The 23,135-nt window shown below is 44.6% G+C and overlaps 1 protein-coding gene across 4 annotated transcripts in view; it reads left to right on the forward strand.

Annotated features, from left to right (window-relative positions):
- Positions 1-23,135, forward strand: part of CPNE2 (copine 2) — a 160,621-nt gene that overhangs the window by 62,688 nt on the left and 74,798 nt on the right. For all 4 annotated transcript variants that reach the window (XM_060681547.2, XM_087877007.1, XM_087877006.1 and 1 more), the window contains exons 3-4: positions 9,428-9,607; positions 14,261-14,335. In XM_060681547.2, the coding sequence (XP_060537530.2) occupies positions 9,428-9,607; positions 14,261-14,335 (255 nt within the window). The remainder of the gene's footprint in view (positions 1-9,427; positions 9,608-14,260; positions 14,336-23,135) is intronic.

The following is a 23,135-nucleotide window of genomic DNA, read 5'->3' on the forward strand; positions in this document are numbered from 1 at the left end:
GCTTTTTCCCTCTTTTATCTGTTCAATAAAACCAAGTAAGTCAAAACAGTTTGCTTATCTATATCTCTTTTCTAACCAAATGGTAAAATTGATCACATATCTTCACATATTCTAAATCCTCTCTTTCTTTGATCCTCAAAGTTAATCTATTCATTTCTGCACAGTCTAAATCGTTTTTAATTACTTCTCCTTCCAAAGGTATTTTCTCTGCTTTCCAATTTTGTGCAAAAACAATCCTTGCAGCTGTTATTACATGTATAAACAAATAAATATTTTCTTTGCTAATTTTCTCTGGAAGGATACCCAGTAGGAAGAGCACCCACAATTTCTGAAGGGAACCCATTCCACTGGCTCACAATTTGGGTGTCCTCCTAGACTCACAGCTAAGATTAGAGCAACATCTGACAGCTGTGGCTAGGGGGACCTTTGCACAGGTTCACCTGGTGCACCAATTGCGACTCTACTTGGATCGGGAGGCTCTCCTCACAGTCACTCATGCCCTTGTCACCTCACGGTTAGATTATTGCAATGCACTCTACATGGGGCTACCCTTGAAAAGTGTTTGGAGACTACAGTTGGTCCAGAACGCAGCCGCGTGAGCTGTCGTGGGTGCACCTAGATACACCCACATTACACCAATTCTCCGTGAGCTGCACTGGCTCCCTATTGGTCTCCGGTCACAATTCAAGGTGTTGGTTATTACCTTTAAAGCCCTACATGGCTCAGGGCCAGGCTATCTTCGAGACCGCCTTCTGCCGCATAGCTCCCAACGACCGGTAAGATCCCACAGAGTTGGTCTCCTCCGGGTCCCGTCAGCTAAACAATGCCGGCTGGCAGGCCTGCGGGGGAGGGCCTTCTCTGTGGCTGCCCCAGCTCTCTGGAACCAGTTACCTCTCCTGAGGTCCGGACCATCCCCACCCTATTGGCCTTCCGGAAAGCGGTGAAGACCCGGCTTTTCCGGCAGGCCTGGGGCCGTTGATCTCACTCTTGCGATCTGGTGAGATCCGGCCATGAATGCTGTGAATGAGTTTTTAATGTTTTTAATGTTTTTAATTTTTTAATTTTTTTTTATAATGATTTTTTAAAATGTATTGTGAGCCTCCCTGAGTCTTCGGAGAGGGGTGGCATATAAATTGAATTAAATTAAATTAAATTAAATTAAATTAAATTAAATTAAATTAAATTAAATTAAATTAATTAAATTAATTAAATTAATTAAATTAATTAAATTAATTAAATTAAATTAAATTAAATTAAATTAAATTAAATTAAATTAAATTAAATTATTAAATTAAATTATTAAATTAAATTAATTGTCCTCATTGTTAGGAAGTTTCTCCTTAATTCCAGGTTGCTTCTCTCCTTAATTAGTTTCCATCCATTGTTTCTCGTGCTGCTTCTGGTGCTTTGGAAAATAAGTTGACCCCCTCTTCTTTGTGGCAGCCCCTCAAATATTGGAAGACTGCTAACATGTCCCCCCACCAGTCCTTCTTTTCTCTAGACTGGCCATACCCAGTTCCTGCAACTGTTCTTTATATGTTTTAGTCTCCAGGCCTTGATTCATCTTTGTTGCTCTTCTCTGCCCTTTTTCCAAAGTCTCAACATCTTTTTTGTAATGTGTAATGCCAAACGTAAATGCACTATTCCAGGTGTGACCTTACTAAGGTTTTATAAAGAGGTACTAATATTTCACGTGATTTTGAATGGAATAGCCATGCAATCTAAATGGTGAATATAATGAGAGCCGGATGTACCTCTCATCTGTCGCTATGCTTGCTGCGAAGGAGTGGAGATATAGATATGTAGCTTTTCCAATAAAAGGAGAACCATAAAGAAAGCAGAAATATTTGTTTTTGCGGATGCAAGCATATAGCATTCCATGCGCAGAAAAGCTGCAACCACCTACCACTCCCGGGTGTCTCTGCTGTGTAATTACTACTAATACATAGCTGATTGCTTGATTGCTACCCTCCCAAACGATCACGTAGGAATCCGTTTGGAGAAGATAGCTTGAGTTTTTCTACGCTTTCTCCTCCCTGACAGCTGCCTTGCAGTAACTCGCTGTTCCATTTCCCTACCAACCTTCCGGTATTTTTAGCAAAATTACCATATTGTGTTGTGCCTTTCCAAAGATTTCTCTCCGATTTTTTTTTTTTTTAAAAACACACATTTTTGCAGAAAGCTGTTTTTCCCCCCCTCCCCTCCTCTTTTCTGCAACTTTCCCTCCCTCCCCACGAGATAGACTTATTTCTAGCTTTCAAACATTGGCAGTTTTAGTTTTAACCTTTTCCCTTTGCCAATGCTGATAGATTTCAGAGTAAATAGTAAAAGGAGCCATTTGCAGCTGCCAACTGTAAGTCGGCTGTGGACTCTGCTGTCACAGGAGGTAATGAGACGGCTGCTTTCAACAGAAAACGAAACCGTTGCTACCTACCGAGCTTGATAAATTTGAGACCGATGCAAGCAACTGGCAAGTCGTCCTCACGTTACGACCGTAATTGGGACCAGAACTTCCGTTGCTAAGCAAGATGACGGTTAAGTGCGTCCAATTTTTTTGCCATGGTGGTTAAGCAAGTTATCGCCATCGTTAAGTGAAACACGAGGTCATTAAGCCAATGCAGCTTCCCCCGTTAACTTTGTTTGTTGGAAGCCAGCTGGGAAATTTGCAAACGGTGATGTACGTGACCCCAGGATGTTGCAACTATTATCAATACATCCTGATTGGGAAGAGGCCAAATTTTAATCATCTGATTCTGGGGATGCTGCGATGGTCCTAAGTGTGAGGATTGGTCATAAGCAGGGGTGAAATGCTACCGGTTCACACCGGTTCAGGCCAGGGGTGGGTTCTACTTACCTTTACTACTGGTTTGCAGCAGGGCCGTGCACACGCTCTTCTGTGCATGCGCAGAAGCGTTTTGATGACGTCGGGGTCAGTGGGCGGAGCCTCCCACCGGTTTTACTACCGGTGCGAACTGGGGGCAACCCACCACTGGTTCAGGCGAACTGGTAGCAGCGGCGGGTGGTTCAGTGAACTGGTAGCAGCGGTAGAGCAAGGCTCCGCCCACCTGCCCAGGCATTGTTACTTCTTGGTTTTAACCAGGAAGTAACCTGTTTTTGACCCTCTGCACATGTGCAGAAGGCTTTGCGCATGCACAGAGGGTCCAAAATCGCATGTGACGTGCACACACACTTCCGAACTGGTAGGGAAGGTAAGTAGATTTCACTCCTGGTCATAAGCCATTTTTCTCGGTGGCATTGTAATACGAAAGGGTCACTAAACGAATGGTTATAAGTTGAGGACTGCCTGTAGTGTAGGAGGTTGATATTCTGCAGCCATTAATGTTCCAATATTTGAGGGGCTGCCACAGAGAGGAGGGGGTCAATCTATTTTCCAAGGCACCCGAAGGCCAGACAAGGAATAATGGATGGAAACTGAGCAAGGAGAGATTCAACCTGGAAATCCGTTGCCATGTATTTAACGGATTTAAATACTATGGTGCTCCTCGACAAAATATCTATCATATTGTGTAATGTCCATCAATGAGTTTACACCAGTCCAATGTCTGATTTTTTTCAACATAGATCACCCTGTCCTTGAATAGCTGGGTGGACTGGGCATTAACATTTGAACCACTATAAATCCATGTATTTGCCATACGCTAAATAAATAAACCTGGAAATGAGAAATTTCCTGAGAGTGGGAACAATCAACCAGTAGAACAGCTTCCCTTCGGAAGTTGTGGGAGCTTCATCACTGGAAGCTTTCAAGAAGAGACCCATCATATTTTAATGATTTTAAACATTTAAATGGAATTGTTAAATTGTCCCACAGCAAGTTGGCTGCAGTGAGTTGTCCCATTCAGAGACTTTGCACCCATCATGCTTCTGAACTTCTCCACTGCATTCGGTTGGAACTCTGGACAATGCACAATGCTGGATTGTAGGATTTGGGGGATTAAAATTCCCTCTGGAAGTCTCGAAGTTATGTGTGGTATGCTTTTCCGGGGTTGTTTTAAAATTTTAGTATTGTCCATCTCGCTTGGCAGATTCTTGCCATCCCCCCCTCCCCCGTTCTCGCACAATATTTGGAGAATGCAGAGATTGTGTGAGAATGAGGTATGTGAGGTTTTGTGAGCCCCTGGAAGTTGTGCAAGAAAGCCTTGCTCTTGTGTGACCTCCACAGTCTGCAAAAACCATGCGCAAATGGGCAGGCGTTGGCATAATTTTTGGAGGCTGTGGAATGCATGAGAATGGGCCAGGCCCTCATGCGGCCTCCACAGTGTCCAAAAATCATGCGTGAATGGGGAGAGCATTTGCATGATTTCTGTGAGAATGTTCTGCGACGTTTTGAGAACCGTTGCGTAATACTGGTGTCATGGTTTCGAGTAATGAATTCTGGGAAGTCAAGATTCTGACACAAAGTTCAGGTTCAAGAAACCCTTTAATGAGTACATCATATCAGCACATACTGTACGAGTCAAAAAGAGGGCTGTGAAAATATCTACAGACCCCTCGCATCCTGGACATAAACTGTTTCAACTCCTACCCTCAAAACGACACTCTAGAGCACTGCACACCAGAACAACTAGACACAAGGACAGTTTTTTACCGAACGCCATCACTCTGCTAAACAAATAATTCCCTCTACACCCTCAAACTATTCACTAAGTCTGCACTACTATTACTATTAATCTTCTCATTGTTCCTATCACCCACTTCCTCCCACTAATAACTGCATGACTGCAAGGACTACCTGTATGATTTATATTGACTGTTTTCTAGTATGATTCCATTGCTTATTTGTATCCTATGACTATCATTAAGTGTTGTACCTTATGATTCTTGACGAATGTATCTTGTCTTTTTATGTACACTGAGAGCATATGCACCAAAGACAAATTCCTTGTGTGTCCAATCACACTTGGCCAATAAAGAGTTCTAAAAATCTAAATCTAAAAAAAGGTGAAGCTAGGTCTAAATTTTCCCTGCGCATAGGGATAATTAAAGAGGATAAGAGCCTTGGTGGCGCAGCAGACTAAAGTGCTGTTAAGTAGCACCAGCTGCCTGAAATTACTGCAAGTTCAAATCTCACCAGGCTCAAGGTTGACTCAGCCTTCCATCCTTTCGAGGTATGTAAAATGAGGACCCGGATTGTAGGGGCAACAAGCTGACTTTGTATAAAAAAGAACACCGCTGGGGGGGGGGGCGAAAGCCCTACTAAGCAGGTATATACAAAAGTATGACGGCTATTGCTTAACGCATTGTAAGCCGCCCTGAGTCTCTGGAGAAGGGCGGCATATAAATCGAACCAATAAATAAAATAAATAAATAAATAAAAGAATAGGATTTCCCCACTCTCCTAGGTCTCTCAGGTCCACATGGGCCAAGCAGTCCAGTCGTACGTTCCCACACAGCCTTGACAGGTGTCCATTGACATGATCTTGATTTCACACGCCAGGTGGTAGATGTTAGGACTAGGCATCTGAGGTTAAATAACGGGTCTCTCCGGTTGAGGCAACATTTTGTGTGGCTCCACAATTCTTGGCTTTGAAGATGCCTCCCATCTGCCCCATGAGGACAAAACCACTTTCTCTGGCATCAGGGAATTCCATGTTTATATAAATAAAATATTTTTTGAAAGCTGGATAACAGCTAATGCAAGCTAACGTAAATGATGAATAAAGACTACAAGGTGTTGACAAGAATTCTGGCAGGTAGAGTGAAAATAATGTTGCAAGAATTTCTTCATGAGAATCAATATATGATAGGTAGTCCTCAACCTACAGCCATATTTTCAATGACTGAAGTTACAACGGCACTGAAAAAAAGTGATTTATGCATGGTGGGCTTCAAAAATTTTAGCAAGGGGTTCTCTGCCGGTTGTTGGGTGGGGCGTGGCCATGGTGGGCGTGGCCTAGTTGGCCTCCTGCACCATGGCGGGGGGGGCATTTTGCCTCCCCGGGCTCTGGAGGCTTCCCTCAAGCCTCCGGGAGAGCGAAAACGGCCTCCCCAGGCCCTCTGGAGGCCTTCCTGAACTTCCAGTAGGCCCGTTTTCTGCCCTTCCCCAAGCCTCCATGCACCCCCTGCACTTACCTGCATCCAAGCCAGGCCGCGTGGGGATTCCTGGAAGGAGCAGGGTGGGGTGGGCGGAGCCAGCCAGGAGTGGGATTTGGGGGTTCTCTGAACTGCACAGAATCTTAGCTAGAGGTTCTTCCGAACCCCTGCGAACCCCCAGCAGCCCACCCCTGGATTTATGACTATTATTCACATTTATGACCGTTGCAGCATTCCCACGGTCACATGATCAAAATGCAGACACTTGGCAACTGGCATATATTTGTGATGGTTGCAGTGTCCCGGGTTCATGCGATCACCTTTTGTGACCTTCTGACAAGCAAAGTCAACAGGGAACCCAGTTTCACTTAACAACTGTGTTACTATCTTAACAACTACAGTAATTTGCTTAATAACTATGCCAAGAAAGGTTGTAAAACGAGGCAAAACTCACTTAACCACTGTCTCGCTTAGAGGCAGAAATGTTGGCTCAATTGTGGTCATAAGTCAAGGACTGCCTATATTGGCTTTTTATCTTAAAGACAGTAGAGGGAAAGTGCTCAAGCTCGCTACAAGATTTACGTACAATAAATCTTCATAGCTATTTGAATATGGATCTCCTGATTTTCCTGGCACTTGACAATGAATGGGCAAATGTAAGGATACAGCAGTCTGAGTTAGTACCGTGTTTCCCCAAAAATATGACCCTGTCTTATATTTTTTTGAACCCTGAAATAAGCGCTTGGCCTTATTCCAATGCGCTCAAAAGCCCGATTGGGCTTATTATCATGTCTTATTTTGGGGATGTCTTAGTTGCAACTCCTGTAGTAATGCACCCAAAGATTTTGGGGGGATTTTTCGTTCTCCACAGTCCCCAGTTAGATCCAGCTCCGTTTTCAACCTTGTCTTTCTTTCGTTAGGCTCTCCGTCCACACCGAATTTGGACCTATTCTGATTCAACAGAAAATCTGAGGCTCAATTGTAACCATAAGTCGATGACTATCTGTGGTTAAAAGAGACACTTTGCCTGAGAAAGGGACACGGGGGCTAGGGACTTGGATAAGGGGATGGGGGAAAAGGAGAATTAGAAAGTTATTGACGCGAAGGTTACAAGTTAGGTAAGCTTCAGTTTCAGAAATAGCATCACTCTGTAGTGTTCTTTGCTGTGAAATCTCAGTGGGGAGAACACAAATGACATTCCTGTTGTGTTTGTCGGCTTCCCGGGGGTATTGTAACAGTTTGTTCCTAAAGAGATAAAGATTCAGCAGACGGTTATGTAAACAGCCAGTTGCAATCCTTTCCATTTACCAGGGAAAAGACTCTCTACCCCAATGTATGTGGAGATCTAAATTGGAAATTGTTCGGTTGCTGAAGCTCTTCTAAATTCCTCCTTTTCATTCATCTAATGGGGTTTGATATGGTCGTAAGGTTAATCAATAGGTAAAGGTAAAGGTTCCCCTCGTATGTGCTACTCGTTCCCGACTCTAGGGGGCGGTGCTCATCTCTGTTTCAAAGCCGAAGAGCCAGCGCTGTCGGAAGATGTCTCCGTGGTTGTGTGGCCGGCATGACTCAACGGCAAAGGCGCACGGAACGCTGTTCCCTTCCCATCAAAGGTGGTCCCTATTTTTCTACTTGCCTTTTTTACGTGCTTTCGAACTGCTAGGTTGGCAGAAGCTGGGACAAGGAACGGGAGCTCACCCCATTACGCGGCACTCGGGATTCGAACCGCTGAATTGCCGACCTTTCGATCGACAAGCTCAGCGTCTTAGCCACTGAGCCACCGTGTCCCTTTATATTTAATCAATTAATAAACGACTGCAAAAGGTGAGAAACAGGCTCAGCGAAGGACCCCTTGGGGTTTTTAGGCGGCTGCTGAAAAACCCAATGGGGATTTGGATGGCTGGTGTGAAAAGCTAAAGAAACTGTAAAAAAGCTGTGCTCAAATCCAGCAGGGTCTCTTTTAATCACTTTTAATTTTAAACAGTGTTATTACACAATAATTAAAAAAAATAGAACATACATATCCAGTAGTATTAAAAGATCGACACAACCATGCCGATAACTATAGCAATAAAGGAAGGCTGATAATTGTTTTATGAATGGGGCAAGTCCCAAAACTTTGGTTCATACAATATTGCTTTAGTCTCCTTCTGTTGTGTTGGAAGAAATGTCCATCTGGGTTCAGTTTCAAGTGGGGAGAAAGACACTGGATTCATGGAAGTTGCTTGGAAAGAAGGTTTATTGATGAACAGGATCACATGGCTTGAGATCCTGGGCAAAAAGGGGCAGAGATGCTGAGAGTGCCTGAGTTTTATACCCTCTGTTGGGCTTTTGAATTTGAGCTTGTATTCTGATTGGTTGTCAGACTCCCATGGGGCCATGCAGGGGTAACTTTGTAGATTGTCCCAAGCTTGGTTGAATCTTGCTGGGTGATGATGTAATGAAAGGGCTTTGGGCAATTCCTGTTATGGCTCTGCTTGAAGGAGGTAGATCTTTGTTATGTAGAATAGACTGGCCCAGACCTTAATGGCCCATTGACAAGTGTGTGTGTGCGGGTGGGGGTGGGGGAGGCTGAGTTTCTGCCTCCCTTTTAGGGAAAATATTCTGCCCTTTTAATATTTCCCAAAATATCTCATTTTCCTAGGAAAGGGGTGGGTGCTAACTTCCTACAGTTGAAGAAAAAATTAATTCAAATGTTGGCAAAGCAATACATATCGAATCAAATGCAGATGTTTCTTTCCAGTGTGAGATGATAAAATTTTTTTGTCAGCCTCCATTTGTAAACATTTCACAGTCCTGCTCTGTTGATAGCTAGTCACACTTATTAATAAGTTAACTAATATTAAAAAGTACTTAATCATTCAACGGATGTGAGAAATGTCCTTGGCTTCTGAGTATCCACCAACTGGTGCAGTTTGCAGATGCAAACTTTGCTAAACTATGGTTTGAGTGGACCACGATGATGAAGAAAATTATTTTCAGATTGAAACCCACATAAATACTTCCATAGCAGTTCCATCCAGCCTTAAATTACTCTCAAGGAAATATCACCTCATTCCAGGAGTGAAATCCAGCAGGTTCTGACAGGTTCTGGAGAAACGGTAGAAATTTTGAGTAGTTTGGAGAACCAGCAAATACCACCTCTGGCTGACCCCAGAGTGGGGTGGGAATGGAGATCTTGCAGTATCCTTCCCCTGGAGTGGGGAGGGAATGGAGATTTTGCAGTATCCTTCCCTTGCCTTGCCCACAAGCCATGCCCACCAAGCCACGCCCACAGAACCGGGAGCAAAAAAATTTGATTTTCACCACTGCCTCATTCATAAGGATTTGATCAACTCCCTGTTTTTTTTCATTCCACTTTCTCTCTTTGTAGATCGACAGGACAGAAACGGCGGTGAACAACCTCAACCCGGCTTTCTCCAAAAAGTTCATCATAGATTATCACTTTGAGGAGGTCCAGAAGTTGAAATTTGCCTTGTTTGACCAAGACAAATCAAGCATGCAACTATACGAACATGACTTCCTGGGAGAATTTTCTTGCACTCTGGGATCGGTGAGTGTTGTTGTGAATTTTTGACTACTACTAAGACTCTTGGGAAAAGAAAGAGGGTAGGAAAAAAGTGATGGGAAAGAAGGTTGGCTTCTTAAGATGGTGGGAGCCATTGAGTCCATCAAGCTCAACCCTCTGATCGGGTCAAGAATCCAAGCTGAAAGAGACATGCCTCTCCATCTTCTGCTGGAGGACATCCAGGGAAGTTGGTCCATGACTTCTTTGTGATACCTCCTAGATCAGTGATTGCAGTCCTTTTTGCCATCGCGTGACAAAAGCAGGGGGAACATGGGGGGGTTGCGCGTGTGCATACCCACACCCATAATTCAATGCCCCCATGCCCCACCTCCCCCGCGCATGCATGTGTGACCCCCTCACGCTCCCCCCCTTTTGGCACACGATGGCAAAAAGGTTACCAGTGGGCCCGGTAGGCCTGTTTTTCACTCTCCCCAGGCTCCAGAGACTTTCTTGGAGCCTGGGGAGGGCGAAAACTGCTTTCCCCACCCAACCGGAGGCCCTCCGGAGGCTGGAAACAGCCCATTTCCTGACTTCTGGTGGGCCCAGAAGGCCCGAAAATCAGCTGGCCGGCATGCGCATGCACGCTGGAGCTGAGCTAGGGCAACGCTTGCATGCCCACCGATAAGGCTCCGCGTGCCATCTGTGGCAAGCGTACCATAGGTTCGCCATCCCGGTCCTAGATCAAAGCCCCACCTTCAGTTTCCTTAAAACAAACTCAATTCCTGGTGACTTCATAGGCTCATCCTTCTTGTTTCCTTGGCAACAGTATGAAAGTACTTTGGTGTCTTCTAGAAAGTCCAAAGCTCTAGGCTTTTGTCATAGTCTCTCATTCAAGAGTTGACTAGAGTCAATCTTGCTTAGCTCTAAAATCCAGATAAGGTCACCCATTGAGACACGTGGCACCAGAGACCAGTGACATTCTGGATCTGCGCTGGCTGGGGGATTCTGGGAGTTGAAGTCCACCCATCTTCAAGCTTCCAAGATTGAGAAACACTGCACTAGACAGTTAGAAGCAAGGGGAAAATAAAGCAGAGAAGGCAGAACACCTTTTGATTTTTTTTTTCCTACCCTGGTGATGTTATTCAACCTTATTCTATTATTTTGGAGCCTTAGAAAAAAAGGTTCGAAGCAAAATTTGGTGCTTTTAAAAATGAAAGGGCCCATCTCTGGGAGCTGGTGATTTTTTTTAATAAGATAAGCAATATATTGAGGGAGGGGATTGTAGGAGCCCCCCTCCCTCAAATGGGGTCAGGGACTGTATGCAAGTTATTCTCCCTCCCTCCATATAAAGGCATCAACACTCCTGTCATTTATTCCCAGAGTCATTCAGGCATTTGAACTGTTTCTGTCTGTAACGGTTCAGTGAAGACATTGTGACTGGTGCTTGCTTAATGGTCTAATCATCCGAGAATTTGCCTGCCTTTTCAATAATTGTCTAAACTCATGATTACTCTTGTAGGGTATTCATATGCTAAGAAGATAAATGATGAGTTAAGAAAAGAAGAGAAAGAGTGGGAGGCAAGGGAAGGGAAGGGGCAAAGGGAAAGGGAGGGACAAGAGGGGAGGAAAAGGGAAGGAAGGGAAGAAAGGGAGAAGAGGGGATAGGAAGGGAAGAGAGGGGAGGAAAGGGAAGAGACAAGAGGGTATGGTAGGGAAGGGAAAGGAGGGAAAGGGAGAAGAGGGAAGGGAAGAAATGGGAGAAGAGAGGAGGGAAGGGAAGGGAAGGGAAGGGAAGGGAAGGAAAGGAAAGGAAAGGAAAGGAAAGGAAAGGAAAGAAGGAAAGGAAAGGAAAGGAAAGGAAAGGAAAGGAAAGGAAAGGAAAGGAAAGGAAAGGAAAGGAAAGAAGAGTTGAAGTCCACAAGTCTTAAAGTTGCCAAGGTTGGAGACCCCTGGTTTAGGGGATGTCAGTGTCAGAGTTCTTCTGCTTATAAGGGCTTCAGGTGTGGGTGTGTCAAGTGAGGGTCTTGTGATGGGTCAGCTGTGAGTCATCTGTGAGGGTCTTGTGATGGGGTCTTGTGATAAGGAGATTACATCAGGTCAGGGTCATTGGGAGGTGAACTGCTGTTGGGGGAGGATTGTGTGGGTTGGTTGAGGGTGTTGCAGTCTCTTGTTGGCTGTGCAGGTGCTTCTGAGGGTTTCGTAGGCTGATTTTTAATTTTTTTAAAAAAAAATTGATTTATATCCCGCCCTTCTCCGAAGACTCAGGGCGGCTTACAGTGCGTTAAGCAATAGCCTTCATACTTTTGTATATTTTATACAAAGTCAGCTTATTGCCCCCACAATCTGGGTCCTCATTTTACCTACCTTAGAAAGGATGAAAGGCTGAGTCAACCTTGAGCCTGGTGAGATTTGAACTTGCAGTAATTGCAGGCAGCAGATGTAAGTGGATGTTAATAACAGTGCTTTAGTCTGCTGAGCCACCAGGGCTCACTAATTGTGGTTCAGTGTGTCTGTGGATGGAATTGCTTGTGGAGTGCCAGGCTCCGATGGACTCATGAGTGTGGCAGGTTAACACTCCCATACCTGAAGTCGTTATAAGCAGAAGAACTCTGCTATAAACAGAACATGGACACCGACATCCCCTAACCTCCACTGAAGATGTTACCTATCCTGGTAACGAAACGTTCTAAACTAACCCACAAGCTCCGAGAACGAACCTTCACCCTTACCTTACACCCGAGCTGCAGGTATTTGCCACGATTGCAAATGTGATGTAAATCTGCCCACATTCTGCGCTCTTTCTAAGCACCTCTGCCAAAAAGGGACAACAGCTGCATTGGAGCTGCTTCCCACCCAGCCCTGCAGAGAATGGATGAGTTTTTTTGTTCCTTGCTCAGAGAAGAGTCTTGGCTGGCCGGCACCCCCCAGACTGACCCTATTGGGGATAAAATTAAGGGGCTGGGGCATTGAATAGAAAGTGGAACACAGCAGTTTGGAGCCCAAATGGAGCCCAAAATTCCTGTTGCTAAGCAAGATGGTTTGTTATTCTGGGCAGTTTTAATAATTCTCTGTAGAGCTTTTTTGTCCACTGCAGAGCTGCTCCCATCCCATGCAAGAATGCCGTATGTCAGGACACTCTCAATGGTGGTGCAATAGTAGGACAGAAGTAGATGCTGAGATAGATTTATCTTCCCGAAGATTCTCAGGAAGTACAGCCTCTTCTGTGCCTTCTTCACAAGCATGTTAGCATTCATAGTCCATGAGAGGTCCTCTGAGATATAAATGCCCAGAAATTTAAAACTACCCACCCTCTCCACCTCCTCAGATTTGCGGAGTGGTAGAGGTAGAAGATTTGGCTCACATCCTATTTGATTGTTGTTTATATAAGCGGGTAAGAGACAGGTACCTTGGTTCATATATTAAACGAATGACCCATTGCGAACCCCATATTAAAACAACATACCTTATATGTGTGGCCAGAATTTGAAAACAACATTTTAATACAGCACAGTACTTGAGTAAAATGGTTCGGCTGAGATCGGCATATGTGGGACTGATTGGGGTAGATTGTAGGGGTGATACTGAAATATAATTTTATCTTTTTTCACGTATCTATATATCAAATTATTGTATTTTATTCCAGTTTTTTTTTTAATTGTTTTATAGGATTTTATCAATAAGTGGTGTTTGGAACTCTGCATTCTGATATGGCCTAGGGCCGTGATGGGGAACCTATGGCACACGTGCCAAAGGTGGCCTCTCTGCTGGTATGTGCGCCGTCGCCCCAGGTCAGATCTCTGTGGTGTTTCTTTCGTGAGCTTCTGTTTCCCTGCAAACGACGAAACAGAAGCTCACGAAAGAAAAAGATCTTATCTCTTGCCCCGCTGCCGGTGTTGGGATGCCTCGCCTCCTGTCGGCCAGCTGGTCTTTGGGTGTCTGCTGTGCATGCACACATGTCCGTGCATGGGCACGTTTGGGCATGTGCATGCGCGTGTTTGCGCACTCACACCTTTCAGTTTGAGCATGCACCTGCGCAGTTTGGGCACTCGGTGTCTAATAGGTTCGCCATCACTGCTATGGGCTAATCAACCAAACCAAACCAAACCAGACCAGACCAGACCAGACCAGACCACATAATACCCTGTTTCCCCAAAAATAAGACATCCCCTGATAATAAGCCCAATCGGACGTTTGAGCGCTTGTGCTAAAATAAGCCGTCCCCAAAAATATTTAAACACATATGCAGCCGGTCTCCACCATTTTCTCTGGTTACGGTTAGGGAGACAGAGCTGGAAATCAGGTAAGACAGCAAGAGGAGCCCCGGCTTGCTCCATGCGCCCCAAAATAATAAGACCTCCCCGAAAATAAGGCCAAGCGTTTATTTTGGGATTCAAAAAAATATAAGAGAGGGTCTTATTTTCGGGGAAACACGGTAGCATTTCCGACACTTCCGCTTGCCGTAATTCAGGAAATTCCATATCGTTATTTGCAACCTCCTGCCAGCTTCCCCATCGACTTTGCGTGTCAGAAACCCGAAGTGAAAGTCACAAGTGGTGCTCGCATTGTCCTACGATGATGCAACAGCTGCTGATTCAAGGGCCAGTCATAAATCTCCTGCCATCGTAAACTGATCTCTGCACAAGTGTTCAGTAAGTGAGGACTACCGTAACATATTTTCTTCTTTCTTTTCTTCTTTAGATTGTCTCAAGCAAAAAAGTAACAAGAGCACTCGTTCTCGGGAATGGAAAACCAGCCGGAAAGGGAATGATAACGGTAGGGTGATCGTTTCAGACACGTGGCGTTAAAGTATGGAATGAAAGAGCGGGACCGAAAGCAAACTGCAGTGATTTATTAAACAGAACATAATGGAGGGGAGTCTCAGAAAATAGGGGGAAAATGATGCATGCATACATATTCATAAGCAATAGTGCAATATATCTCAGTTACTCCTCGCTCTTCTGCTATCTACTGAGAACAATCGTCTTAGTTAAAAGAAGCATTTGCACATTCAGGGGTTGCTATGGGAATGTTCTGATAAAACTTGCCACAGGCCACTGTGAGCTACACAGATAGCCCTCTTTATGTCTCAATTTGTCTATTAAAGAGTCTCTGTGAGTCTCGATGTTTCGGTGGTTAGAATGCAGTATTGCAGGCTTACTCGGCCCACAGCCTGGAGTTCAATCCTGGCCGGCTCAAAGTTGACTCAGCCTTCCATCCTTCCAAGGTGGGTAAAATGAGGACCCAGATTGTTGGGGGCAAGAGGCTGACTCTGTAAAACGCTTGGAGAGGGCTGTTAAAGCACTGTGAAACGTATATATGTTTAAGTTCTATTGCTATTCACATAAAAACTGATTTTCCACACAAAAGAAGTCCCAGATTTGGTTCCTGAAGTCTAATGCTGCCACCGGAATAATGTAAGGTGGAAATATTTTTACACTTTAAATGCTCATGGAAGTTTCTTTTAATTATCAAGTTTATTTTTTGCTGGATTTCGCTGTTGTATCTTCATCGTTAGAAATACCATGCCCACATTGTATTGATACAGTGGTGAATTCCAAATTTTTTTACTACTGGTTCTGTGGGTGTGGCTTGGTGGGCGTGGCAGGGGAAGGATACTGCAAAATCTCCATTTCCACCCCACTCCGGGGCCAGCCAGAGGTGGCATTTGCCGGTTCTCCGAACTACTAAAAATTCCCACTACTGGTTCTCCAGAACCTGTCAGAACCTGCTGGATTTCACCCCTGTATTGATAGAGAAATGGTTAAGTGATGGAAAAGAATCTCACCGTGACTATCCATCTAAGGTGTCCTGAAGTGAGATAGAGATCAGCGTCTATTCATCAGCTTTCTTGGACTTGGACTAATATTTCCTTTCCAAGCAGCGAATACAAAAATAAATCATCTATTTTTTAAAATAGTTGAGCTTTTTGGCACTCAGGCCGTTGAGATTTTGTATGGCTTTTATGTGAAAATGTTCAGAATGACATGATATTTCAGGCAGCCTTTGTGGATGTTGTGTTGTTAATCTATTTTATTTATTTATTTATTTATTTATTATATTTCTATACCGCCTTTCTCCCGTAGGACTCAAGGCGGTGTACAGTCAAGAAAAATATAGACACACAAACATCATAAAATTGCTAATTAAAATTGTTACTTAATTTGGTCAATTAAATAAAACCCAGAATTAGATAACATTTAAAAAATCATTTGCATGTTTGTATGTTTAGCCCTGCCTGTTGGAACATCAGGGTCTTGAGGGCACGGCAGAAAGCACGGAGATCAGGGATATTCCGTATCTCAGGTGGCAGTTCATTCCAAAGGGTTGGAGCCCCCACAGAGAAGGCCCTCCCCCTGGGAGTCGCCAGTCGACATCATTTGACTGACGGTACCCTGAGTAGTCCCTCCCTGTGAGGACGAACTGGTCGGTGGGAGGCTATTGGTGGCAAAAGACGGTCTCGTAGGTACCCAGGTCCTAAGCCATGGAGCGCTTTAAAGGTGATGACTAACACCTTGAATCGCACCCGGAAGACCACCGGGAGCCAGTGCAGCTCACGTAGGAGAGGTGTTACATGGGTGTAATGAGCTGCGCCCATAATCACCCGCGCGGCTACGTTCTTTGTAGGGATATAGGAGTAAAAGTGGCCATAAGACTGGTAAGGTTCAGCTGACTGAGCCTATGGGTAGATATCACCTATGAGGTATAAGCCTCAGTCCAGCATGAGAAGAGCAACGAAGATAATAAGGGCCACGAGGCCAAACCAGGGGTGAAATGTAAAATTTGTTACTACCGGTTCTGTGGGCGTGGCTTGGGGGTAATGTGACTGGGTGGGCATGGCCAACTTTAAAAAAAAACTTTTTAAGGCATTTTTTTTACAACCTATTCGGGCAAATAGGTTGTAAAAAATGCTTTTAAAAGGTTAAAAAAAGGCTCTGACGATCACAGCTGTGGCATGCGATCTTCAGAGCCTTTTTTTTAACCTTTTAAAAGCAGGAAGTAACGACACCTGGGTGGGTGGGCGGAGCCTTGCACCACCATTGCTACCGGTTCTCCGAACCACCTGCCACAATCGCTACCAAATCGCCCGATCCGGTCTGAACCGGGAGCATTTCACCCCTGGGCCAAACCATACAATGAATGATTGAGGGAACTGGGTTATGTCCAGTCTAACAAAGAGAAGGACTAGGGGTGACATGATAGCCATCTTCCAGTACTTGAGGGGCTGCCATAAAGAAGAGGGAGAGTCAACCTATTCTCCAAAGCAAGGGTCTCCAACCTTGGCAACTAAGACTTGTGGATTTCAACTCCCAGAGTTCCTCAGCCAGCTTTTCAGGCTTGCCCTCTAAAGAGATATAATATAAAAGGGAAAGGGAGGAGGGAGAGAGAGCACCATGACGAGCCTTGGTGGCGCAGCAGACTAAAGTGCTGTTAAGTAGCACCAGTGGATCCGTTTATTGTTGCAAATTCTTTCATGTGGCAAAAGAGCCACGAGACCGCAACAATGGCAAAGGGCTTGATAGAGAGATAATCTGGAACATTTGTGAGTAAGAGCAAGGCTTACTACTTAGCAACAGGTATCTTAGCAACAGGCCTTCTTCTCGCTGCACACGGAAGCCTGCCTTTTCCATCAGTTAGTTGTGCTAATGAGAAGGAGCGCAGTCAGCCTGCACATGGAGCGAAGCCAAAAATCACCCTCTCCGAACCGTATTTTAAAAGGGTTTTTTTTCTCTCTCTCTCTCCATCTCTCGTTCTCTTTTATCTCTGCATCCTTCAGGTGGGGAGAGCAGCTTGTTCCACACTTAATAATGATCAAACCTACAGGGTGAGCTGGAGGGCTTGTGAGAGATAATCCGTGATAGGCGATCACTCCTAAACAACCTCTGGGGAAGTTTTCAATGGCTTAAATCCTGTGCTGTATAGAGAACAAGAGAAGGAAAAGAACCAAGAATCCTCAAAAGTGTCTTTGAAGGTTTAACTAACTGCCAAAGAAGAAGGACCCCTAGAAATCTGTCTGGGCCAAATTGTTTAATTCGATTTTACTTTGTTTTTAAATTTTGTATCTATGTATTTTTATTGTTTGGCTGTTCACCGCCCTGAGTAGGGCGGTAGTATCAAGAAAGAAAGAAAGAAAGAAAGAAACCTTTGTTGCTAGTGAATGCACAAGTACTCTGCCTCCCCTGTGATATATCTAATTAAAACTTGAAGTAGAGTAGAACAGAACATCAGAGACAGAATAGAGGAAGAATGGAACGGAATGGAACAGAACAGAACAGATTCTTTATTGGCCAAGAGCCAGTGGTGGGTTTCAAAATTTTTTACTACCGGTTCTGTGGATGTGGCTTGGTGGGCGTGGCTTGGTGGGCGTGGCAGGGGAAGGATACTGTAAAATCTCCATTCCCGCCCCAATCCAGGGGAAGGATACTGTAAAATCTCCATTCCCTCCCGATCAGCTGGGACTTGGGAGGCAGAGAATAGATGGGGACGGGGCCAGTCAGAAATTTTTACTACCGGTTCTCCAAACTACTCAAAATTTCCGCTACCGGTTCTCCAGAACTGATCAGAACCTGCGGAAACCCACCTCTGCCAAGAGTGATTGGATACACAAGGAATTTGTCTCCGGTGCATAAGCTCTCAGTGTACATGAAACAACAAAGCGATACATCATTAAATCATAGTTTCAGTGATTAACCATAAAATGCATCAACAGATGATAATCATAGATAATCATAGGAGAAGATAGCAGGAAAGATGAGATTCTGAGAAAGATGACAAGTACCGAAGGGGCCTGGCACAATGTCCTGCTCCCCCCCCCCAAATTGACCTTGAATATGGGAAGATTTCTTTCTTGGTGAGACAAGGCTCCTGTGACTCTGGACACACACAAACAATGGAATGTGCATTTCCCCATTGCCTGCACTACAGAAGCATTCTTACTAGCTTCATTTCACCACTATACACAGGTCAATCTTATACCTCCCTGCTGTTCTCAGATACCGACCTTACTAAACTCATATTATTGCCAGGTTCTGCACAGCAGCACTTAAAATCCGTCAGGTGATGCCCTGGGCCATAAAACCAGGCTTAATGAGCATTTAGTTCACCATCCGAGAGTGCTCTGTAATTTGATATAGTCTGCTACAGGCTATTCTTTCTGCTCCCTTACACCCATCCAAGTGCTCCAATCTCACCTTTTAGTTTCTTTTAGACTCTTGTTTTCTTACATATACGCTTTCTGTTTAAACATATTGTAATATCTTCCAGCTTCTCATAATCTTTATGTATCTTATATATTCTCATTGACTGTATCCCATCCTTCTTATGCAGATCTATGACTGTAATAAAGATTGGATTGGCCCTGCTTTGCGTACTAGATTTAGATGTTTTAGATTCTTGTTTTCTATATTCTTTCTGTTTTAATATATTTATATATCTTCTAACTTTTCATACTATTGTTCTGCCCCAGCTACGGATCCCAGAGAATGCAGCACACACAAACTATGAACCAAACTCAATTTATTTCCAAATGTAGTTTTTTACAAATGCAGGCTGTTAACAACCTGCCAGAAATTCCACAGAAAGATAAAGTCTTACGAGAGTTGGCAAAAAGGCCAGAAGCAAGGTTTGCAAAGAAATTCCAGATTCAATGATCCTCGAGCGAACATGCGTTGTTTCCTGCCGCTTTTTAGAAGCTGTGTGCAAACTTAAATAGGCTAAGGGAGTGGCCAATTAGCCCCAAGCCTTACTCTCGAGGAGACCTCCTCCTGAGTAACCACTCCTGCCTTTTGGCAGCTCTGCGTGCCCGTGCATTGAGAAGAGGCTCCTCCACTTCATCCTCTGCACTTAAAGGAGCCTCTGGAGGTTCTGAAGACCTTGGCTGAATCCCTGCCTCTGGCACCACATCTTCTCCAGCCTCCTCACTGTCTGACTCGAGCGCTGGCTTCACAGGCTGCTGGCATGACACCACAACAGCCTCCTTGTCGTTGGGATCAGCAACAATCTGCGCAGGCCGCTGGCAGGCCTCAACAACTATTTATGTAAAAGTAAAGGTTTCCTTGTCCAGTCATATCGTAGTGTAGGGCAAGAGTCCCCAACCTGTGGGCCATGGGTGACTATCAGATCTTGGCCTATTCGCAACTGGACTGCGTGAGTGATGGGCTGGGGTGTATGTGCACTCAGCTCCACTTGCACAAGTGGCAGGTGCTCACAGCCCCATTTGCACAAGTGGAGTGCAGATGTGCGCTGCTCACACTAACCATCCCCTCATCTCTCCACACCGAGCGCCAACCGGAAAGATTGGAGAACGCTTGTCTAGGATATGGTAGTCATCTCAGTTGCTTGGCCGAGGGAACTAGTGTTGTCCGAAGACACTTCCGTGGTCATGTGGCCAAAATGGCTATACGCCAAAGGCACATGGAACGGTTTACCTTCCCACAGAAGTGGTACCTATTTATCTACTCGCATTTGCATACTTTCAAACTGGTAGGTGTGCAGAGCTGGAGTAAGTAACAGGAGCTCACCCCATCATGCAGCTCTCGGGTCTCGAACCTGGGCTGTCGGCTCTCCAGTTGACAAGCTTAGTGTCTTTAACCGTTGAGACATCCCACCCCCTAATTTTTCTTATGTATCTTCTTTATGTTTTTTTAATTGACTGTATCCCACCCTCCTTAAGCTGGTCTTTGACTGTAATAAAGATTGGATTGATCAATTGACTGGTGGATTGACTACCCTTTGCATACTACATAGCTGTAAAGATATTGGATATATTTATAATAGATTCAGGCCATGGAGGTGATTTCCTAAAGGATTGTCTTTTGGAAGTGTTAAGGATATTCTTGGCTCATAACCGATGTTGTGGGTTATTGAGCAGAGTACCCTTTGAGTAAACGCATGAAAAATGACTGGGAGTGGTTGTGAACAATCACAGTCAACATACAAACACACTGAGTTGTTGTAGTCTTTTACTTTTAGAAAAAGTAAAGCAAAGTCCAAAAACAATCCAAGTCATACACAGATAAGACGAGAGTTAAAAGATCAATCCAGGGATATTTCAAGTACAAAGTCTTCTTACCAGTTGTAGTCATACACAATAAAACAGTTCTTGAGTTTCAAAACAGGAACAAGTTCAATATCAAAACATTCAATAAATAGTAGAAAGCAACATGTAGCTATGATCAAACAGTGATCATGCAGAGAGATCAGGTAGAGAATTACAGCAAATAAGCAGGTAAAATCATGTAGTATCCACACAAGCCATGATCCTGACTTCCCTTAAGTACCTTGGCTACAGAGCTTAGACAATCAGGATACAGGATGATGCGATACAGTCTTAAAGCAATATAATACCTTTCTGACTGCAAACATACATTGTTGGTTTATATATTGCCTGACCAACTAGTTAGACAAATAACCATTTCCTAACAAGAAGGACAGATCCTGAAACTGAAGCTCAAATACTTTGGCCACCCAATGAGAAGAGACGGCTCCTTGGAGAAGACCCCGATGTTGGGAAAGATGGAAGTCAAAAGGAGAAGGGGAAGACGGAGGATGAGATGGTTGTATATTGTTGTCGACAGAATAAAAATAGATTTGGCTGAACTCTGGGAGACTGTGGAGGATGGGAGGGCCTGGCAAGCTATGGTCCATTAGGTTGGACACAACTTAGTGATTGAACAATAATAACAAAACACATTAAAGGCAATTAATAATTAACCAGTGGAACGGCCTGCCTTCAGAAGTTGTGGATGCTCCATCACTGGAGCCATTTAAGAAGAGACTGGACAGTCACTTACCTGGAATGGTCTAGGGTCTCCTGCTTGAGCAGTGGGTTAGTGACTAGAAGGCCTCCAAGGTCCCTTCCAGCTTTGTTATTCTGTAATTTCTATAATTCTGAAAATGGAGAAGATATCTACAGGAGCAGCAGAGATTTTTAGAGATATCTCTAAAAAGCAGAGATATCACCCTGCCAACAAAAGTGCGTATAGTCAAGGCGATGGTTTTCCCAGTTGCAATGGAAGGTTGTGAAAGTTGGACCATAAGGAAGGCTGAGCGCCAAAGAATGGAGGCCTTTGAACTCTGGTGCTGGAGAAGACTCCTGCGAGTCCCTTGGACTGCAAGGTGATCAAGCCAGTCACTCCTAGAGGAGATCAACCCTGACTGCTCTTTAGAAGGCCAGATCCTGAAGAGGAAACTGAAATGCTTTGGCCACCTAATGAGAAGGAAGGACTCATTGGAGAAGAGCCTAATCCTGGGGAAGATTAAGGGCAAAAGAAGAAGGGGACAGCAGAGAATGAGGTGGCTGGATGGAGTCATTGAAGCAGTTGGCGTGAGCTTCAATGGACTCCAGAGGATGGTAGAGGGCAGGAAGGCCTGGAGGAACGTTGTCCATGGGGTCGCGATGGGTTGGACACGACATCGCAACTAACAACAACAACAATCTATAGGAGGTTCTGCCTGTTTCTATGGCTTTGATGCCACAGTCAAGCAACTCTTCCTTGTTTTCATTCAGATAGCTGAACATTGTTGGCATTTCTCTGCTGAATGTCTTTTGTCTCCCGAGTTTTCTTTCTGGTCCTCCTCATTTGCACCTTGTCAATTCCCTGAGATGATCCCAACAGAGGCTTTTTACCCGTAGACTTGCCCATAGCTCAGTGGTGAAATCCAATTTTTTTTTACTACCAGTTCTGTGGGCGTGGCTTGGTGGGTGTGGTGTGGCTTGGTGGGCGTGTCAGGGGAAGGATACTGCAAAATCTCCATTCCCACCCCACTCCAGGGGAAGGATACTGCAAAATCCCCATTCCCTCCCCACTCCAGGAGAAGGATACTGCAAAATCTCCATTCCCCACTCCAGGGGAAGGATACTGCAAAATCTCCATTCCCTCCCCACTCCAGGGGACGGATACTGCAAAATCTCCATTCCCTCCCCAGTCCAGGGGACGGATACTGCAAAATCTCCATTCCCACCCCGCTCCAGGAAAGGATATTGCAAAATCTCCATTCCCACCCCATTCTGGGACCAGCCAGAGGTGGTATTTGCCGGTTCTCCAAACTGCTCAAAATTTTTGCTACTGATTCTCTAGAACCTGTCAGAACCTGCTGGATTTCACCCCTGCCATAGCTCAACATTTGTGATGAACTTTGCCAAAATCTCTCTCTAAAGAAAGAGGACTTGAAGGCCCAGGACTTGTGATTTCCAGCACTGACTGTGGAAAATAACCATTTTTAAAAAAACATATGGCAGGTCCATCTGGCTGCTTGATTTCAATGAGCCAAAAGATGGTTATTTTGCTATTTCTGTGGACAACCTTAATGGGGCCTTAATTATGTGCTTTGCTGATCTCAGGTTTGGCCATCACAGAGTTGAGCTTTCCAAGTCTTCTTCTGGTGGAATTGTGTTTCTTCTGCTACAGAGGACCATTGATGAGGGAATCCTGAGCCTGGGAGTGATGTGGAGTCTCTGGCTCACATCTGGGCCGATCCTACTCTCCAGATGTGCTGGAGAATGACCTGTTTGTATGGCCCATCATATCTGGAGGGATTCTGGTTGGGGAAAATTGTGTCAATCCCCTTGTCAGCA

The sequence above is a fragment of the Pantherophis guttatus genome, chromosome 11 (genome assembly GCF_059756535.1).
Source record: "Pantherophis guttatus breed Tessera chromosome 11, ASM5975653v1, whole genome shotgun sequence".
Taxonomy (NCBI): Eukaryota; Metazoa; Chordata; class Lepidosauria; order Squamata; family Colubridae; genus Pantherophis; species Pantherophis guttatus.